Genomic DNA, 23,535 nt, shown 5'->3' on the forward strand with positions numbered 1-23,535 from the left:
AATATAGCATTCTTTTAAGTATCTGGTGTTTTACATATAACAATAGTGATGCCCATCCAAAATCCAAACTGCCTTAGGATAGTCAAAGAGGCAAAGCATTTCAAAAGCACCTGGCTTGAGAAGCTGGATGCTTCAGACTTGTATTGGTAGTCTTTTTTCTATCCTCTCACCTCAATTAAAGAAGTTAAAATTGCTGTGTTTTCATTATGTTTTAAGTTTCTATCAATAGTGATATCCAAAGGACAGTAAATCAGTAGCCTGCGAATCTCATTGTGAAAAAGACTTTATGGGAACAAGCACTATCATAGTTCTTAGCATCTGTTGGTAAAAGGCCAGCTCCCATCACTGGAAAGAGAGATGTACATATTAATGCATAGCTTACAGAAGCTGAACCATTCTGATTGGGCTTTGATTCTAACTAGACAATGTGATAAAATCTAATTGTGACTGACAGCACATGAAAATCCTAGCATTTACACTTTTCTTGTTTATCTATGAATACAGCATAAAATAAATCTTATTGATCTTTTGAGTGTATGAGTTACTGGTCTCCATTTGTTTATTTGTTGCTGAATAATTTCATATCGATCTGATTTCCCGTACATTTTCAGGATCCCACTCTGAGATCTACTCTTTCCAGTATTTTTCCTTGCAAGTGATATAAGCAGAACTTATGGGTGCAGTAGATATATTTCCCAAGAGCATTTTGCCCACACTGTCTGGGATCATATTTACTATTTCTCAATGGCCTCAAGAAATGTAATGAATAAACCTATAATTCTTTTTATCAAGTTAAATTGTGGAAATATAAGTGAACAGTATGGCTTACACTAAAACACACCACCAGTTTTAAAAATTAAAACTTTTATCTGAATTGGAATAGGAGGCAGAATTTAGGCAGCATCTAATCTGAATCACTAGATTAAAATAACCTTGTGGAATTAACCTCTGAGTGAAGTGGAAAAGGTAGAAGGCGATTTAAAACAGGCCAAAGAATGGTCTTTAATGCAGAAAATTAAGGGAATTAGAAGCCTTTAAGAGAGAAGAACTCATTGTCATTAAAATTTATTTGGCAGTATTTTTAAGGCATCTCTTGCAATGGAGAGATACCATTAAAGACTCCACAGTATAAATATATATTTTTTTTAAGTTCTAGCATGTCCCAAAGGCTGCCTACTCACATTACTTGAAAGTTTCCTTTAAAGAAAAGGAAAGTAAACAATCCAGAAGGGTAAACAATACCATTTAGAAAGACAACACAAGCACAAGTGTTTCACATAAAATTAGTGAAAGTGGATTAGAAATACGTATAGGTAGGAAGAATATACAGAAAAGATATACAAGGACCTACATCTCTTTTATAAAAGCATGAGATGTAAATGTCCTATTTTAACCACATGGTTTTCAGCTCAAACTAGAAAAACTGAAATATTTCCTGTCTTTTTAAGTTCATTAAGAGAACCAGTCCTAATGCTGATGCCGGTTCAGAGCACAATGAAAAATAGCAACAAGCAGTTCTAAATACTTAGCAATCATTATTGCTCAAAAAAACATTAGGAGCAAAACAGCAATGGACATCCCAATATATAGCAAGTATTATTGTGTAAACAGCAAAAACAAATATATACAAAGAAATCATATTATAAAATCTTGCTAAAGGAATTTCATAGTTTTGATGAAATCTGATTGATATTTAATCACTTGCAGTAAAAGAACGTTATTTCAGAATTGGCATTATCAATAAACACTAATGCTTTCAGCTAAAGGAGCTAAAAATCTGGTGCTGTAAAGAATAAAATGTCAATTCTCATTGTGTAGAAAAAATTGTAAAGAATGAAAAAAATGGTGTTAGTCTTTTGATTCCCTCTCCAGCATCTGTGAGATTCTTAAGAATTAGAAAAATATCAGTAGAGCCCAAGACTGCAGCATAAATACTCCAAAATAGAAATTTTGTAAATGAAGAAACTGAAAGCACTAATGGAGAAATGCATCAACTTTGTAAGGAGTGTCAAGAACAAAAATCAGAGGCCCATACCCTAAGACAGCCATTGCACACCCACTACACCAAAACCATCAAACCTACAGAAAAGCAGTAGACTACTGATTTCTCCACTCCCTCTTTATCAAATCCCCAAAGGCCTCCAATGACAGATGGGCAGTTATTTATCCATGGCAGTGAACCTTTGTTAAAGGAAAATCGGAATACAAAGATTTTGTATTAGCATCACGAAACTCAGCTTTCTCTAACAAAATCTATGCCATCAGAACTGGTACCTCATTATTGTGCATGTATTACATTTTTCAAAGCAAAGCTCTTAAAGAAAAAGCATTTGGGGAAATGTCTGTTTGGAAGTCACTTAGCATATAATGGGTGCTACCCTAAATAAATAATTAATAAGCTAATAAATAAATTATAACATCAGCAGCCTTAACCACACAAGCAACTAACTAGGCAGATCAGAGAATAAGAACTACAGCAGCACAATGGGGCATACCATTATTGGTGTGTAGCAGGGAAAAACTTGTACCTACTTGCTTTATCAGGACCTGATGCTCAATACACATCATTAAAGTCCATTGCTACCTATTGTATCGAAAGCAAAACACTGTCATATTTATCTGCTGCTTAGACATCACAGGTGTGCAAGGAACACATTGCAAGTGGTTAAAAACATTAAAAGCAGCATATTCTTTATTCTTAAGTGCATTACAGCAGCCCTAACTTCTCTAATGTTTTCTATTCAATACAGTCATAATTTTGCAAAGACCCTGAGTATTACAAGAACACAAAAGGCAAAATAGCTCTTTCATCCTACAAGCAAGAATTTTTCAGTTCATTTATTACTGTATGTCAACGCTGTAGTTCTGCATTTGGCCTGGTTTGGTGCCTGATACACAGAACCACCACTTTTTCCAGGTAATTGCAAACTTGAGGAAAATTAATTGATAGAAACCCAAATCAGTCAAGATTCAAATCAAAACCTATAGTTAAATTATTTTCTGAAGGACCTCTCCAAAATCAACAGTAAATATATTTACTCCATTATTATTATTACATTTGTATATATATAAAGAGTATTAATGGAAATGCTTCAGGTGTTGTCTTATCTTGCTTTTTGAGATGGATCCTGAACGGAATTCTCTTTAACTAAGAAAGTGCTGATATTATTGCTAAAACTTTCCTTCTGTATCTTCTACAGAAACTGAATTTAATTCTCTATGCTATTAGCAGTCAAAAACAGTTTGGGGGCTAGAAATGTTATTCTCATTTAATACACTAATCTCATTATTTCATTGCCTAGAAGTGAAAATTTTATATTATAATCTCCATGATAAAATTTACAGATATATTTTTCTGAAATCTAGATACACTTTCAGTCATGTCTTCAGATTAGATTGATACACAACTTCACCATTCAGCTATTCATCTGCCATACTTCCCAGTCTGACGTGCTTTTTCCACACCAAGGAGATTTCTGTGTTTCCCTTTACTATGCAGCCTTTTGATCCTTCAGGAACACAACTTGTTCATGTATAATATTCAGACCCCTGTGCCTTGTTATTTTCCTTTCCTTTCCTCCATTCATCAGCCTGTTCTGGAAGCCCTCCCTGACTTCCAGTTTTACCACCAATTATAAAACAGTGATTATAACACAATTTTACTCCAATACACTATATGTAAGCATTTGTTACAATAAATGACACTACGTTGGTTTGTTTCTATACTCAAAAATTTGAGTTTCTATATCAAAATTATAGCAGGCCTTCTAACCTGTATCAACATAGATGTACACAGAGAACAACTGCTTGCCCTCACTCATCTTAGGTTTTTTAATGTCTAATTTAACTAAACAATCTAGTTGATTTAATTTTTTAACCATAAGTGATAATTTAAATATTGACATTTAAATGGCAGGAACATGCTTTTGTCTTCTGCTGTTGTTAGAATATTTTATTATATTTGAATGTCTTTCTTAATTTTAGGCTCTTTTTTTCATTTTGCCAAATCCAAAAGCGTTTTCCTTTTATTTCAAAGTATTTCTATGTTTGTAGTAAATTAAACATTAATCTTTCTCTGCAAATGTCAAGTGATATTTAAATGTTTTTCTGGCAGATAAATGATTATTAATATTAATGCAATAAAATCACAGCTCTTTGTCCTTTCTTTGATATTTAAGAAAAAATTAAGAATGTCAAAACAGCTCTGCAAAAAGAGAATTCATTGGTCTACGATCCACTCTTCATTAGCCCGAGAGGTAAAAAATTACTGATCTTGTGAGACAATGTGTTTATAGAATCAGAAAGGGTTGAAAATGAATTACTCTATCAGTGGTAGAGTGTGTATCACTTCAATGTGAAAATGCCTTGTTAAAGTTCATTTTAATTTAAAGCCCCCTTTTTGTCATTCAAAAAGCTTTAGCACAATGAAAGAGTCTTTGTCACTTTCATAATTAGCCCCTCTTGCACTAAATGAGAATAAAATCTGATCAGAAGTCCATACAGGCAAGGTCATAAATCAAACAGAAAAGCTCCACAAACAGTTCTGTAAGATGTCCAAAGGCACACACGGTTTGGAATTAAAGCACTGTAGTCAGGATCCACTCCCAGAAACACTGCACAAAAAAAGCCCCAATAATATCTGTTTGACAGGCTAAATTTATCTCCATATTCTGTAGCCCTATAAACACATTTTGCTGTTTAGATACAAAAGCAATTTCAGCACCAAGGACAATTCAGGAAAGCAAACAGCTGGTAAAGTACTACTATTACCGTTTGCCAACCAAAGTCAAATTAATTTAACTTAATGCTCTCACTTCAAACTGTGGCAGTTAAAAAAAATGTCATATATGATAATTGTCATAAAGCAGGAACAAAATTGTATTAACAAATAAAATTAAACTTGGTTTCCTAAGGAGTCTTACATACATAAGTGAACATGCAGCCCAGCTCAAACAAACCGGATTTTATTCAGTTCCCTTTCATTTTCACATAAAAGTATGTTAAAGATGTAATAAAATTCTCAACCTTGGACAGTTATGGTGAAAGTGACAGCACATTACTCTGCTCAGGGATCATCATAATACCAATAGGAATCCAAACCATCAACACACTATTTTATTCCCTGAGTTAACACAAACTGAGGATTTCATCAGCAAATAATGCCTAAAGCATGGGGAGAGTGGAAGGCAAGGAAAAGAGAAGGTAAAGAAACAGAGGGGAAAACTGTTAGAAAGAGGAAGTTGGCAGCAAAAATGTATTCTTGGACAGACGTACACAAGTGGATGTATTATGTTAAAAGTAAATGCTAATTTTAAATATCAGTTGAGATTTGTAAAATAGCTACATCTACACAAACAGGAATTTTCATGAACACGTATTTATAGTCATACAGTGTGTATATATTTAAACATTTGGATATATTTGTAGCTTCAACTACATCATTACCTACATTAGAAGCCTGCTACTTTCCTTTACAGGCTTTTACCTTCTAACCTTATTTTCTCCACCAAAGCTGCTAAAGCCATGTCTGTAGCCATGTAAACACCAAAATACTTCCAAAGTAATGGCTTGGTTGCAGGGTGTGGCAGGTTACCTGTATATCAAATGCTCCCAAAATTTCTGGTTACACTAGTTATACAATGAGCAAAAGTAATTGGATTCCACAGTGTTAAGAGACATACGAAGATTAGTCTGATATGCAACTAAACAGAGGCAACAGTGTGACAAAAAAAAAATAAAATAAATGTATTTTCTCCATCCTCACACAGTCTCACACTTCAGGACACTGACAATAAGCTTCCTGTGTTGGTTAAAGGTAGTGTCTATGTCCTCTTGGATAGAGGCACCCATGCGCAAGTCATAAAAGAAATGTAATTTGCCTTGTCTGTCAGACATACAGGTATCTTAAATGTGCAAATTGCATACTACTGTACAGGCCAACGAATTCTACCTTTGTTTTTATTTTTGCTGTTACTTTTCATGTTTATCTTCAATGCACAAAAAATGCCTGATATTATTACTGTACAAGTTGTATGAAATATGACTATTATTTTAAGTCTTATTTCAACTTTGGCAAGTTAGCAAAAAAGAAAAATGCTGCCACTGTAGTGAACAAACCACAGCACCTCTGCCAACTGAGTGTCAACAAAACCAATGCCTTTCTGTCTGTCCAGGTTGGGAATTGCTACAACAGAAACATCCTGAAAAAACAGTTCTTTACATTACAGCTCGCAGGCAACTAACAGATGCCAGAGGATCCAGAGGGGACTGAAAGGATATAAGATGCAGATATAGGAGAATGTATTTCACTACATCCACGTGATAGGAGCAAGTCAGCTCCTTCTAACTAGGCTAATAGGAAAGTCAGAGCTTCGGGGAAAGAGGAAGTGTGGCCTCACAACTCATAAGCGTGTTCTCAGCTTCGCTTTCTGAGTCTTTCCATCGTACTGTAGGTCTGATTACCATCCATCTGTTAAGAAAGTCAGGTAGCACCTGGTCTAACAGATACCAGTTGGTTCCTAATGAGGAGGCACATAATGTTTACTTTATAGGTCTTCAGCTGAAATGTTTTATCTGTGTAATTTTTATTCTGTATTAGGAAAGAAGTTGTAAAATGAGCATTCAGATTATTCTCTTATTACTTATGTCTATATATAGGCTGAAATGAAGGGTACAGTCAGAAGCATATTTGAGTCAAGAAGCTATTTGCAAAACCTTGGATGGACAACTCAGTGGGAGGATTAGGCTATATTTGGGATGATCTGCAGGGATGCTCCTACGTTAATAGACAAAGCCAATCACGTCAGATACTGACTTTTCTGCTCTTTAGTAATTCTTTGTTATCCAGAGGTTTCCAGCCTATTGGCATGTCCAGTTAAACTCTATTTAGGATTCTAATTAAGTGGACTAATTTAAAAAATATATATATATATATATTTGATTGTATCTCTAAATTTGTTCTTCCTGGGTCTGTGTTTGGTAGAACCATCATAATCCAGAAAGAAAATAAATAAATAAATAAGTATTTTAAAAACAAACCAAGTTTTCTTACAAGATATTTGACAAAAATAGAAAATGAATCAATAACATAAAGCAACAAAAATACAGTGATTGTTGAGCTGTATTATTGTTTCTTGTGAACACAAAGTGATCTTGATCAATTTTGCTTTCAAGTCTTCAAAAGCAATGACATACACACAGCAGTATTTCTATTCAAAATTAGTCCTCCTGGATTTCTAACAAGAGGTTCCAATTTACCTCTATTTATGTAAGAACCTGAAAGTGTATCAAACCTTTTCAATTAAAAACAACAACAAAAAAACCTCTACTTTTTAATATACATTGTATTGCATACAATGTACACTATCAGTGAATACATAGCAAGGTCATTTTATACTAAAATTTAATCTTAAAATAATTCTGTTTGTATATAAGAAGCTACTTGGGTATTAATATAAGTCTTTGGCACATAAAGCGTATTAACCAGAAGATAAAAGGGTTAATTAAAATATGTTGTTTAAATACATCCAAGGTTAATTTCAATTTTGACTTTGAATCTATATGCATGCACTTTACATGTTCATTGCACAAAAATCTTTTTCTCTATTAAATGCATTAGAAACATTTATTACATTAGGAAACACTGTGTAAGTAGTTGCATAACAAAACAATTATCACCTTAAGAAGTAATTAATTATTCCTGCTTGCTAATTTTAATAATAGTCTATCTAACTTTCATAAGCTGTGCTTCTCTATTTACTTAGAAATAGAAATGTGCATATTTAATGTATTAATAGTACAGTTTTTAAATATTACTATTAATGGTGGAAATTCTTTAAATGAAAGATATATTAACATACACTAGTTTTAACCAAACAGACAAGGAAAAATATACTGGTTTCAAAAGCTAATCTTCAAATCCAGGAATTTAAGTCTTCATCTTCATGTTCTTACCATAGTGACATCAAAACTTTACCTCTCTGACTGAAGTATAACTTTCTGTTATACTGGTGATATGCAAGGAAGTCAGCAACAGAAGGGCCTTCTGCTCTCGAACAACCCAGACTCATAAGAAAAATGGCAGTCCCACTGTTCACTATAAGGCTGGAAATAGTTTATAATTTAAAATTTATAATTAAAATGAAAAACATAATTCTGAGCAGGTGGGCAGCTTGCCCACTAGCTTGCCCACTATCTAGTTCACTAGGAGGGCAGGAATGGTGTAAATATTAATTTATTAATAAAAATGTTTATTATATAAATAAAAACATAATGAGGGTATCAGAAAACCTGAAGGATTATCTGGCATATTTTAATTAAAAACTAAAGCTAATGTTTTGTAATCAGCAATATTATTTTTTTTTGGTCCATACATAGGTTCACTCCCATAATCCTGAAGAACCAGGGATTACAATCATATTGATATTAGTATCTTTCTTTTCCCCTTTCCTTCTCTCTTATAATTTTTGCATTTACATGCTATATGTTAACAGCAAGGAACCCAACCTGAAATAAAACCAACATCAATCACACTAGATTGCATTAATCAGCCTATACTTTTAATTTTCTCTACATTTTCTAATTCATACACTTTGGAATTTGATTTTGCTAAAATATACTATCCTACGTTTGCTTGTTCGCTATGAAGGCACATAGATAATAAAGACTAAATTACAATTATCAGATTATAGTAATACAACTTTTTCTTCAGCATTATTTTTGCAAATGAATCAAAAAATTAACGTAAGTCTTCCAGCTGTTATTATAAGTTAACAAAGCTTATTACAATCCTCCCCAAACACACGGTATTGCTTATCTTCTCTTCTAGGTCAAAATAGTCAAAACTGAATAGGTTGCAAAAGATAATACTTGTTCTCCCTTACTCTTTCTTTACTCAGCTGGTTCATTCATCATGAATCTGTGTCAATGCAGATAACCTACCACAATATTTCCAACACTATTTAAGTTTTCCTGTACTGCTGAAAAAATATCAGTTACGGTTATAACTGAAATAATATCTATTATTTCTGATAGCTGTTGAAGCATGGCAGACTCTAAAATTGCATCCCCACAAAGGGAAGTCCATCTCATCCACTGTGATTCAGAATGACACCGACTTTGTTCAGTTGTAAATAGTAATCAAAGGTGTGTGCTTAAATCCAATTAGTGTACTTCAAAGATTACGTCAAAATGCTTCAAATAGTCATTCTACTGTGCGACACCAAGTAACTCCCTTAACTTCCATAAGTCTCAGATTTCTGAACTATAAAATGAAAACAAAAGTGCCTTGTAAAGTGCACAGCAATCTCCTGCAGTAAAGATTGTAAGCATAAGCACCCTAAAAAGTACATAGATGTCATAATGATTGTTACACTACAGACATATCAAGCAGACACTTTTAATTGAACCTGATTGTAATCTCTCAAAATGTTCTTACATTCATGTCATCTAATCAGTATCTTTCTTCTAGCATTCATTTATTGATCTCCAGCCCTCAATAAAAGAACATTTTCCAATTGCCACATGACTATTAATTCACAGAAAGTTTCACAAACTTATGAATTCATTCAAAGACAACAGCAATCCCTGTACTTTTGCTGAAATTTTCCCAATGATTTCTGTCCAGAACTAGGCCCTGAAGATTTAGCATGTGCATCTGCCAGTATAGATTGCCTGGGCTTGAGAAAAGATTTATCACGCACAGTCAAAGCTTGTGGTAGGAAATATGCTTCCTGTCCTAAAGAACGTAAGAACATGCAGACAGACTAAAGACAACACCAAACAATTTCTGATCCTTGTTCATTAAATAAAAAATGAAAGGGAAAATTTTGGAAAGAGATGGAATTAGGAAAATATTTCCAGGTGAAATGGTAGGGTTATTTAGAGGGGAAATCATGTGAGAATTGGAAACCATAACTGAAATAAAAGGGACAAAGATGTTTCCTGATGAAAATACAAATGCAAGTATGGGGAAAGGAAATAAATTGATCACCAAATCCAAAGTGGTAAAGAAGAGAACACAGATGGGAATAATAAAAAACAAAATATATACTAATGGAAGGAAGATAACAGAGTCCTGGAGATGGGGATAACAAGCATTAATTTGATACAGCATTCAGTGTACCCATTCAAGAAGTGAAGCTCAACATTCTCTCAACATAGAAAAGAAGATACTTCAGCAGAATCATTGAGAAAAATGTAGAGAGGAAAGGAAAATAACAGGCAGGATAAGGTTGTGATAATCAAGCAAGAGGATGACAAGTGTTTGGGATAAATGAGAATGGATCAATTCTGAAGCTACTGAAGCAGAAGAACAACAGGAAACACAGAGACTAATAACCAAAAGACAAGTTTTCAGCTTGCCATCATCTTTTATTTTTCAGATAAGAGCATAGGTTAATTACTACATTGCTGTAATATTCCTTGTCTTAACTTTACTATTTAGTTAAGGAGTATATCTACAATGCATTTCAGAGGAATAAGTGCATCATTATATGTCACATTAACCAACTCAGACACAAATTGGCTACCTCAGGTATTCTGACAGCAATATACCTGTAGCAGCACTAAACTCAGTGTAAGCTAACTATCTCAGTACTTATCCAGTATAAACACATTTTGGGCAATGCTACACATCTAATGTGAATGTCCACACAAGTGGCAGTCAGCTCAGTGCAGGTATATATACATTTATATGATCATTAGAGCATTGAAGAAATGTCATCATACAACTTAACAGCAACATGAAAGATATATGAAAGGCTCTACATAAATGAACTTTAATATAACTAAATAAAAAAATGGAAGAAAAAAGTCAGAAAAGGGATATAAATCTCCAAAAAATTATTAGCCAATCATTTCAAAAGTCACTGTAAACATAATTTCTTAAGCTATCATAATGGCGAAACAAAAGAAAAAAAATCTAGATGCATCATTCCTTAGCTCTATGCATTTTATATTGTATTCATGAAAAAAATATTAAAATTTGAAATTTGACATTCATTTACCATCTTTGAAAAGGCTACTAATAATGAATTATTTATAATATAGTACAGTAGCACCAATAAACATTTTTTTTTTAAAGAGATTAAATCATAGTTCTTATGAACAAAAAGTTATCTTATGGATTCAGATGAGAAAAACAGAGATGTGATTTCACCACAAATTGTTAGAATATAATAATAGCCCCTTAATGCATTATGGTAATTTACCTTCACATTATGTTACTGTAGCAGATCTGGAATCCCAGTAGCTGTCTAAAGAACACACAGTGATAATATATGGTTTGTTCCCAGTTTGTTTTCAGAAATACAAACACTAAATCAAAATTAGCATGCTAAAGGCCAGACCTAGAAGGCAATTAGGTTACTAAACAGAATCAATAAAAAGCAAAGCTCTACATGTATTCAAAATGTTTCCAAAGTACTGTTAAGCTGAGCAAAATATTTTCTCCTAAAAATCAAATAGTATCACTCAGAGAATAAAAATTTATAGTTGATGTAGAAGCACCTTCTGAAGTATGTTTTTCAGCCAGTACTGTTTCAAAAGAACAGACTATAATGCATTTCAGAGAGTTTTGCCTCTTCACGCATTACAGTGGTAGCTCAAGCGAGCAAAAATCTTAATTTGGATTGTTAACTTTGGAACAGTAGGTAGTTGAGAATTTATAAAAAATTTGCGGGGGGAGGTGGGGAAAGAACAGAACCTATCTGAAGTATGTTCTAATTTCAGGAGAAAAAAATGGTTATCTTCCAAATGACTTCAAAGGGATCTCTGGAGATGACCTAGTCCAAGCCCTCTGCTTAGAGCAGGGTATTTGAGAGCAGAGAAATGGCAGCACCACAGTGCTGTGCCAATGCAGCCTTTGAGTGTAGCACCTGATGCAAATGTTTCAGTTCATCTTTTATTTTCACTGCTTTAGCCCCTTTCCTTATTCTTTATAACATAGACATAATACAGGATGTAAAATTTCCTAAATTTCATTCATCGTTTGGTTCATATGAAACTGAGGCAAAGTACTCAACATTTCTCAACCATTTTGCTCTCATTTCACAAAGCTGAAATTCACAGCAGAAGGTGCAAGGCAGTCAAGAACCAAGTCTTTTGTGCTGCTGTCTTCTTCAAAAGAGAAATAATAATGCAGGTTATTGAATGGAACAAAATACAGCTATTTAGTCTAGCAGAATATTTCAGCCTTCTCCAAGGAGAAAATAAAGCCTTTCCACTACCTTAGGTCCAAAATATTTACTGTTCTGGTGCCACTTGACATTTTATTCTGAGTACAGCCATTCTTTCTGATCCATGTACAGAGCACCGCCTGCATAAGCAGAGTAAAGAACACAAATTCTTCTAATTCTGGATAGCTCTAATTCAAAAAGACAGAGATAAGGATATAAGCAGGACAGGGAAGGCAGAGAACTACTGTGGGGAAAGAGGAAGGAGAAGCATCCCTAACAAAATAAATAATGCTAATATTTTCCCACTGGCACTGCTCTTCACTGGATTTTCCCTTGATGTGAGTAGCCAGCAAGTACCATGAAATTCTGAAGGGTGGCTGGCAGCTCTTCTCAAGGTTCAAAATCAGAGAAAAAGCTAAGATAATACCTGTAATGCTACCGATTACACCCATCAGAAGTGATTGACCTGGACCCAACAATTGCTGAAAACTAACATGATTCTCTATTTTAAGAAGCAATTATTCAAAGCAATTATTTCCTTAGTAACTAAAGAATAGGTCACCTGTTTCTCTATAGAGTAACTATAGATTTATACAGATTTTATAGGGGAATTTTGCTTCTCCTCATCACTGACTTCCAATGCTGTTATAAATATCCTTAGGTAAATCACAAACTCAGCTGGATTTTTTTCTGCTACTTTCAACTGCCACAGGCCTCTATTGTGCCACTATATATACCTACCTCTATACATTCACAAGTGATTAACTGATGTCACATTCATGTTCATATTAACATGTGCAGTTTGAAATAAACACAGCTGCATTTATGTCAATGATTTTATATTCAAATATATCTGATTATGCTGAAATAAACACAGCTGCATTTATTTCAGTGATTGTACATTCAGATAAGTATATTTGTTCAGTGTAATGTAATGTTCCTTCATACTGGCAGGGACATTGCTATTCTTTCTTATATTTCCCACTATCATTTTTCCAGATGGAAAAATTTGAACAGAGCCAGAAAAATGGAAACTGGAAAATTTATCTCTAAACCTAGTATACGTGAAAATCATTCTGCTTATTCTCAAAAATAACTTAATCATCTTTGTATGAAATATATTTATTATTATTATTATTCATTCTCTGACAAAGAGCAAGTTTAGAAAAATCCCACCAAAAAATGAAAGTGACGGAAATGTAAATAAATACTACAAATGTATAGAAATAAATCTTAAGAAAGGATCTGCATCAGGTGTGATTGTGGACATCTATTGTTAAAGTTAGAATAGCATCTTCAACTAATACCTTCAGAAGAAAATTATTTTGAATGGAAAAATTAACTGTAAGATTTTCCTTCCTATTATCTGACCAAATTACAGCTTTGCATGAAGTTCATGTTTTAAATATAACCTGTAATATATTTTTAGAAAACACTAAAATGTAAAAGATTACTGTATGAACTAAAAAAGATTAAGCATTTATCCACACGTACCAGGTCAGATCAAGGTCTAGACCAGCAACTGTGCCAGAAATGGATCCCTAGAGAAGGCCACGGAACAAAGCAATCATTTAGATACCTCCCCAGAACAGTCCCTCAATTTACAATGTGCAGTTTATGAAACTTCTAAGCCAGAGATGTGGTCAGTGTATAGTAGCTCTCAACTGATTTTTTATTCCCTGGTCTTGTCAGCTGTTTTTGACACATATAAACTTTTAGCATCCACAACATACAACAGGAAGCTCTACAGCTTAATTAAACAAAATGTAAGGAACCATTTTCCTTTGTCTACTTTCAACTTGTCAACTGCTAGTTTCATCCGCTATTCCCTAGTTTTTGTAGAAAGAAAAGAGAGGGAAACACTGTTCTCTATTCATTGTAATTTTGACTGAGAATTATGATTTTACAGATCTCCAAGATGTTCTTCATCAGTTGTCTCTTTTTCAGACTAAGGAGTTCTATTTCATTTGGTTGTTCCTCATACATAGTCTAGCACAAATCTGCTCTGAACTTAAGATTATCCCATCTAAGACTGCTTCCATTTCCAGTTGCTCATTCTGCTCCTTCTTTAGGTCACCCAAATAGCAAATCAACTTCTGTGCTTGTGCTTGCTGAGGGGTACAAACATGGTAAGAGGCAAGAGGGAAAGGCTAGGTCTTGAAAAAGAAGGTAACATGAATATCAGAAGATAAACTGTGAAAATGACAATCAGTACACCAACTGCAATTAATATACTATTTTTTTCTGATGCTATTATACTAATTCTTATCACATTGTCATTAGCTCCTTAAGTCATTAATATCCATTTCCCACAAGTTAAGATACTTGATTAATGTTGTATTTGTTAGCTGATACCACATCAACATTAAGCACTGCCCCATTTGTAAAATTGCCTTCCATGCTATATTATGTTTAGATATTTAAAAGGTTAACATTTAGTTCTATTTGAAATGCTGACCTAGCAAGAAATAAATTAATTTGGCATTACAGTAGTAACATCAATTTCCCATGTAACTTTAGTAATGCATTTACTGGAAAGAGATTAATATCAATTCCATAAATCATTCACATGCTTTTTCCGGAGTTTGAGACATCTGAGTAATGTCATATATGTTAACTGATATCACTTTATGCATGCTACATCCATTAATCTATGCCTAAGGTCATCATTAAAAAAAAATCAATCTTTTGTTCTTAATTTTTTTGTGACTTCTAACCTGCAGTAGTCCACAAGTATTGATACTACAGGAGAATAATACTGCTCTGAACTGGGAACAGACATTTTCACAAGAGGAGAACATTTGTAAAATTATCCCTACTGGTAGCGATAACTACTTAATACCTTTATGTGAAGTAGAGCATAAATAACTGCCAACATATATGAAAATACTGAAAATAAAGTGTTTCATTAATCAGACATACCTTGATGCTACAAAAATAGACGGAAAACAGACATCATTACTGATTATATCAACACGCATTTCTTCTGTTTCTACATTGCATGTGAGTATTCACATAGCAGTGAAAGCCAGAACAGTCTCCATGACTTAGTGATTCTGGCTGAACACAGCCTACCAGGAAATTTGTAACAAAAATTAGTTTTTTGCTTCAAACAATAATTTATTCACCTGTGTTTAGATACAATGGAAGAAAGTAACTTTAAAGATTTGTGGTTTTTTTCCACTCTTAATTTCTATTACTTCACTGTTGTTGCCCTTGTTTGTACTGCTTTATTCCCCTTGTTTGTACTGCTTTATTCCTGTTCTAGGATGTTACAGTAGTGCCAGTGAAATAAGGTGAAAAAGGGTATTTTTGTTCACCTAAATGTACACACTCTTAGGAGCAGCTTGTATTGCCAATTTTGGAAGCATATTACAATAGTACATTAGATGGCTAAAGCTTAACTATTTTCTAGGGTCAATTTCACTTTTTTTGTTCTTTTTGAACATAATGTTAACAGCATCGTGTCTGTATTTTTCATTTTTAAACTTTGTACAAACAAAAATGCCCATTTCATAAATGCATTAAAACTCAAATTTTACAATATTTTAGTAATCACAACTAAGATTAATCTCATCTAATTTTAGCTGTCTAAAGTTACATGTTAGGTCTTAGCAACTGGGACATAGGTATCCCCAAAGGGCAGTTCATCTTATACTATCTTTGCTTTTGTTCAAAAGATATCTTTCATGGTAAAGCTCAATGGCCTACTTCACGCCTGTAAGTGCTTACAAAGAGATCAGCGGAATTACAATCACTTACTGCAAGTTTGAGTGTTGTGTAAAGTGTCTTATAAGTGCATTACCCTATTTTTGAAATATAGACAGATATTTAAAACCTTAACAAAAATGATACAAGAGTACTTCTCAGTCACATGAGATATCTTAATAGATTGTAGATCTTAACTTTTTCCAGCTGATTAAAATCATTTGCAATCCACCAGCACTGAATTATTTTTATTGGTTTTCTAATATGAAACTTTTGATAAAACTGCTATAGGAAAAGACAAATCAATGTTTGTCAAACGTTTTCAGTGCAAGGTGGTTGTGTATCTATCAACATAATAATATGAGGTTTACAGTAATTGAGGTTGAATCTAAAATTTTAGAAAACTTTAATTACAACCTTTTGAACACAAACCACAATACACAAATTACCCAATCATAACATTTTTTTCATAAAAAAATAAGAATGCATCCAAAGGATGGAAGATTTAATGACTCTTGGCGGAGTTCCACTTTCTGGTTGAAATGAGAATAAAAGCAGACGGCAGCTTCATTTCTAATTTCAAGAAACACAGTATTTTTAACATTTAAACATCATTATATTTGACTAACAAGCCAAAATGTGTATTTTCAAAACCTTATAAAAAGCCCCTGTATTTAACAGTATGAACGCTGAGATTTAAGAACCTCTCTGAGCCAACCTTCAATCCTCAAATGGAATTATAAAACAAGCAATTTGAGCCACAAGCAGCAGAAACTGTCAGACTTGGGTTTTTAGGGTTTTGTTTTCTGTTCTTTCTTCTGTCATAAAAACCATCCTTGCAACTCAACACATAACAGTCTACCACCTAACTCCAGCTTCCTCCCATGTTCCCTATGACATCCTGCCATGCAAAACAGAAGGTGCTGGGATTGATCCAGAAGTATGCACAGGCTGGATGTACTAACCAACACTCCCAAGGTAACTGGCAATCTAGATGATACCAAACAAAATGAATAATATTTGAATTCGTGCTTTGTTCTTCAGTGAAGCCACAGCTGGAAGCATCAACATTCTTCCATATGCAAGATCTTTAATTCAAGAGCCAGGAGAAGCAAAAGGTGTATCAATTTTAAGCCCATCTTGAAAGCACTCGATGACTGAGATGAAAAGGCAACAACCTGTAAACATGGTCTTTGCACCATGTGAAAAAATGTCTGCAAGCCTCTGTGAGTATAAATGTATTCTCAACTCAGAGGAAATTTGATCCTAGCAAAATACTATGACCAGTGAAGTGAACAAGATGGGTGCTGAGTGGTTGGCATCTCTTATGGACTTTTTGAAGGTATACTTCTGCAGCAGTAGTAACACAGCCTGAATGCATGACAGCGTGTGCCATTCTTCGTACCCTCCTAGAACAGGTGTTGACAGACTCTGCTCAGACCAAGGCATTTCAAAGAGCAAGTCATCCATGTTGTCAGATGGCACCCTCTAGAGTACTCCAAGAATCCAGCATGCTTGAGGTTTCTTCTGATTTATGAGATGGTTGTGCAAGGAACTCAAACTGTTTGAACGCTCAGAGAATCTAGTAAATCTCCAACTCTCACAGGATAGAATGAACTAAAATCTGTAGATTTCAGTCTTCTGACCAAAAAAAAGAAAAAAAAAAAAAAGATCCCCATGACCATGAGCTTCTCAGGTTCTGTGTCCATTTCAGAGCTCCAGGATAGTTGTAATTGTGTTTCTAATACCTTACAAGTCATTGTACTCTGACCTATTTTGTCATGTTTGGGGGTTTAGAAGAAAGTAGTCATGTTACTGTCAGCTATGAGTCCTTCCTTTTCTCTGTCTCCTGACATAAAAGACAATTCTGCAGCCTGCATAAGCTATGGTCAAGCCCTTGAAGTTGCCATGCTTTGGGATTACTACCAAAATCCTCCCTTTTGTAGAGCCAGAAGACTGGTGCTCTTCATGAAAGGTTGAATTGACATCAGCACCATAAAAATACTGGTTTCTCTTTAAAGACATTTGCTTCATGTTTTCTTTGCTCACTCTGCAAAACAGGTTTGAAAGGTTTCATGTCTATCACTTAAAATTAGTAAATAGTATGACCTCCTGCAAAGGAAAGCAAAGCAGTTACGTAAGTAAACAGAAAAAAAAAAAAAAAAAAAAGCTAAAAAACAGTAACCACAACACCAAAGATGCTGCTGACTAAATTGATGCCATCAGAAATACATGCACCATGACAATACAAGATAGTACATACAACTAGCTAAACTAAAATCATTTAGATCCACAAAACATAAAATGTCTGAAATACAAAATCGCCCTGAATATTAAGGTGCCAGATTCCCTGAAGAACATTAAAGTTTGGGCCTGACACACTCAGGAAGCATTCCTTCATATAGTAGGAGTCAATACATCCATTTCCTAGAAGCACTGTATTTTGCAAAATTCCCAGTTTTGCCAGAGCAGATAGGATGTCAGAAAAAAACATTTGTAGAGCGCTGCATTGCTGCTAAACAAATACAACATTGATAATTTAATGTTTTAATGAATAATAGGAAAAGGAATTATAACTGACACAAATTTACACACTTCAAATGTGACATTTATTTCCTTCAAATTGATACTGTACAGAGATAACCATGCTTCCAGTCTTCCTTGAAGGTAACTCATGTTTCTTGTGAAAATTGGCATCCAAAAATTACATCGTGGTATACAATAAATCTAAATTTTCAGCAGTTACTTTTATCCCAATGATAAGTGAATATGAAAAGTTTCTATTGGCCTCATATATTCTTAAATATTAATAAAAACAAGAAAGATTCCAGTTGTTAGAACACTAGCTTGAACTATGGGAACACAAATTCAAATTCCTTAGATACTTGCAAGTTGATTACTCTCTCTCTCCTTTACTCCTCCATCTGTTATTTATAAGATAAAGGATTCAACCACCATTCTTCATTTACAATGACAGTATTTATTTTACCGCAAACATTCTTTCACTAGTTAAATTAATTAAGAGTAAGTTAGGTGCAAGCTACGAACTGGTTAGCTGGCTCTTCCGAAAAGAATCTGGAGAACATAAGGGATCACAAATTCAAAAGAAGTCAACAGTGTCATGCTATTGTGAAAAAGATTGGACTGTGTCACATAGCAGAAGTAAATAGATTGCAAGGCATATCATGTAATAAACGATACATAGTACTGGCACCAGCATATCATATCTGAGTTTCATGTTTGCCTAGGATCACTGCATGTCAAGAAAGGCATGGAACAGCTGGAGACAGTCCAGAGGAAATAAAGAATGATAGGAAATTTGGAAAATACAACCACTGAGGAACGATTGAAAAAAAATAACAGTTATTTAACGTGAGGAGGGAAAGGTCAAGGCAAGATATTATAGCTTTCCACTAAGTCAAAGAAGAAAGGAACAATCTGCTGTCTATACCTACAGTACTGAAAAATAATGCATTTTTGGCAAGAACATTTCTACATTGAAAGAAAAAGTTCCATATAATGAGCAAACTGCAGCATTAGAATGGATTGCTGCTTTCTCATTGCAACTCTCCTCATTGAAAGTCTCTATGAGGAAGAAAAATAAGTATCTCTCAGAAATAGCAAAAGTAGCATGTTTTGCTTTTCAACAGGAGAGTGGACTAAAAAGAAATCTCCATGTCTATTATAGTTCTTTTTTTTTTAATGATTTTATAAAAACGAGGCCCTTCTAAACAGTAAAATGGACATTGTTTTTCAGACTACATAAAAACACACCTCTGTCTCAAATTCATACTCCTCAAAACTACCTAATATAACAATGATAGCCATTACAAAAATAAAGCATTCATAGCATTTCATCTATATGCTTTATTATTTTTCCTGTTTTCTGCAAGTTTAATATTCTTTATCTGTTCTGAAAAGGTACTTACTTCCATTTCTGCAAGGTAAAATAAAAGAGTCACTGAAAAATTGGTCTGGAAGGGAGCCTTCAGTTCTATCAACTAGATATTTCAAGAAAACACAGAATGCAGCCAAAGACAGGAGAGTCACTTGTGGAATCACATTTAACAGAACTTCTATTTTGAAAACAAATCATCAACAAATACTCCCGGAGTACCACTGTTCAGACAGTTTTGCTCCACTCTATCATAGCTTCATCAGGACCATGATCACTTCCAGTGAAAGCGTTATATAAAACAATGACATAAGTTCTGTTAATGTTACATGAGATAGAGAGCTACAATCATCATGTACTATAATTATTGTTTTTTAATTGTATTGCATTTATTTAGAAAGATTAAATAAATCTTTAAAAAACTTTAACTGTAAAAAGCCGTAACACCTCTTAAATATGAGGGATCTCAGATTTCAATGACATGTTTAATAATAATATCATCATAATGGATGAAGCACAACGCTATCTTCAGGTATGTCCTTCAAGTATATTGAGGTCTACAGGATAACAGTAACTTGGAATTAGTACAGAATTAATGTCAACTGTTAAAAAAATGTTCTTTGAAAAAGGCAAATCCGATAGGATATAACATGTATAGATATTACCAATTTTAAGGTGGTACTCAAAGCGTATTAATACATTTTTGTATTACACTACTGTTTGGAAGATATGAGGAGGTAGATTACAGAGTTATTAACAATTTGATTAAATATCCGATAATCAGTTAATTTGCTTTGACCCATTAAGGTACTGTAAGCAATTACTTGGCTGACATAAAACATAGTTAAAGTGAATTTACAAATGAAGTATACATATTATTATTGTTCTTGCTAATACATTGTCATTATGAGAAAATAAATGAAGTTATTAATTTTATTCATATTTGTATTTTGGAGGTGTCTGAATATGCAAAGCAACCTCAGAGACTCATCATGCTACTATGTAAATAAACGAAGTATTTCATATAGCACCTGTCTCTATCACATGCTGTAATTGTCAAAGTATGAACATTACTTTTGAACTACAGAAGTGTTTTAATTTAAAAATATAATTAATTATGTTGCTTAAAAATTGGAATTAAACCATAATGGAATGATTCACATTGCTTCATAAATCATTTGGTAGCTGTAATTGATCCTTTTCATTGCATGGCAGCTTAACACAATAAAGTAAATTTCTCAGCTTGGCCCACTGATTAATTTCATAAATCGTTTTCTGATCCAAAAAAATCATAAATTCATAAGCATTATGAAATAGCATCCAAAGTATTTTTTTTAATATGTAAGTATTGTCTGAACTTTCAGATATACACTCTAAAAACAAAATACTCTTTACTACACAACTGCATCATTTACACCTTTTACACAATGCAATCAAAGGATTGCATTGATAAATAACTCAATCTAATATTTTTCCAGGAACTGTCAGCCACTATTCTAGCCCATAGGGATGTAACTCTTTATAAGAAAATTATTTTACACAACACTAGCAGTTTTGGCATTACCAGCACCTCTCATATAAACCACGCTGGAAACTACAGTTTTTCCTGCCAAATGCCTTTTGTACATATGGTGTTTAACAGTGCTCTGCAGGTCTGTAAGCCAATAATAATAGATGCAAGCTAACAATCTGGAGACAAACATATATGTAACACAAAATGTGGCTACATATATATATATTTAACTACATACCCCGCACATGCATATGAACATACATGATTTAAAATATTCTTCAAATTAATATACTATAATACTTGCAAAAAAATAGTTTCTCTTTCAATTTGCAGTAGCAAAATTCTGCTCCTATTGACATCAGAGGCAGAACTTCCAATAATCTCAGCAGCATAGAATTTGGCCACAAGAAACACAAATACGAACCATATTTAAAGACACCAAATACACATTTTTAAAGTGTTCCAGCTATGCAAGGATAGACTTAGTGCTTTGAAACTTTGTTGAGGGAATTAACCCGGAAAATTACAGTATAAAATAACATTTTTATATTCTACATCTTTGACTAGTTAACAATAAGTACTGCATAGGATAATAATACATATAATAATAGAATAAAATCCATAAATTTACCTACATGGGGTAAGAGAGATGTACCTGATAAAATGCACATTACAGGTAATAACAAACTTCACATACCTTTTTTACATTTGAGCAGTCCGATTTTATGTCATACTCTGAAGTGAATCAGTGAGTAAAACAGTATTTAATACAAACCTTTAGAATTAAGACACTTTTTATAAAGATGAGTGATACAGTAATACGCATTAATATATTGGCGGCTGTTACATAAAGTAATGCTGAAAATGCTTACCACTTTCAAAACAGGCATCAAATATAAGATGTCCTTTTTTAGGCTGTCCACAATAACCAGCTGGGAGAACAGTGTACTTGCTCACGTTCCCTGCTATGATATCATCACCTCCTATGTCACTACCTGTTGCAGTAAAAGCAGAAATAAAGCATGAGCATGAAAAATAAAAACAATAAAAAACTATTGAAGGATATTCTCCCCATGCTTTTCCAAATAACATGGAATTTGCACAATTTAAAATATACACCAGTAAATGAACTTTTCAAAATTCACTTAAGAATTTGGATAAAAGAATGGCCTCATACATTAAAGCTTCTCTAACAAATCACACAGCCTGGTTTCTTGCATTTGCATGTCTGGCAGTTGAACACTCCCTTATGCAATGAAGTCTGATCTGCATTTGAATCTACTTCTTTTGACTGGAACTCTAACATGGAGAGCTCTCTGATATTCTGCATGGATTCCCTAGAATTGAACTCCTATAGCAGCATCTTCCTCAATATGGGCACTAAGGGTTTTCCTCTATCACTTTGCCCATTTTCATGCATCTGTTAAGTTCCACTCATATTTGAAAATTTAAAGTTATTAGAAGGGAGAGACATACATTCAAGGAGATTTGATGATGCAAGCCTTGCTTTCTCAGCAAACAAAGCTCAGAAAATGAACTTAGAGGAAAAAAAAAATGTTTTTTTTATTTCATAATTAAATGAGGACAAATTTTCAATACTGCTGCATGATTTTTGTCAAAATATATCATTAGTGTATATATTGAAAACCTTGTTCTCATAGTCAAATTATACTGTCTAGCAAATTGCAGTGTGCAAAAAAATTGTTTCCGAGTAGGGATGAAAGAACACTGATTTTTTTTCATTTGAGAAATGCAGAAGAAAATAAGTTAATATTTGTATATTACATTATAAATAAATATTACATTTTAATGAAAGAGATACATAATAATATAACTAGCTGTACATTCTGACATTGTCTCTTCACTATTTACTGTTTGGACAAAGAAATGTGCAACAATAGAAAAACTATCTTCTGTGTTAGAGAAAACTAGAAGTAATGTGTATGCCTTCAAGTGCAGAAGGCATGTGATGGAATAATGGGATGATAATATCTTATTTCACTCTGATAAATAGGGCTACTGAGGCTTCTAGAAATAGACTTTTGGTCTGTGCTGATTTTTTGACATTTAAATGGGTTATGGGGGATGATGAATGTGACATAAAGCTCAATTTGTTTTATTTTTATATTGAAAACTATTTCACACTAATGTTACAAGCAATTCATATCACCCCGAATGACGAAAACAGCTTATTAATTAAAACTGACCTTTCCATACATAAATGTACCCTACCTCTTGAGGCA

At 33.5% G+C, this 23,535-nt stretch overlaps 1 protein-coding gene across 7 annotated transcripts in view; it reads right to left on the reverse strand.

Moving 5' to 3' along the window:
* The window catches only part of BEND5 (BEN domain containing 5), a 921,457-nt gene that overhangs the window by 881,719 nt on the left and 16,203 nt on the right, over positions 1-23,535 (reverse strand). For all 7 annotated transcript variants that reach the window (XM_035333426.1, XM_035333424.1, XM_035333425.1 and 4 more), the window contains exon 2: positions 22,165-22,287. In XM_035333426.1, the coding sequence (XP_035189317.1) occupies positions 22,165-22,287 (123 nt within the window). The remainder of the gene's footprint in view (positions 1-22,164; positions 22,288-23,535) is intronic.

This window comes from Oxyura jamaicensis, chromosome 8 (genome assembly GCF_011077185.1).
Source record: "Oxyura jamaicensis isolate SHBP4307 breed ruddy duck chromosome 8, BPBGC_Ojam_1.0, whole genome shotgun sequence".
NCBI classification, from domain to species: domain Eukaryota; kingdom Metazoa; phylum Chordata; class Aves; order Anseriformes; family Anatidae; genus Oxyura; species Oxyura jamaicensis.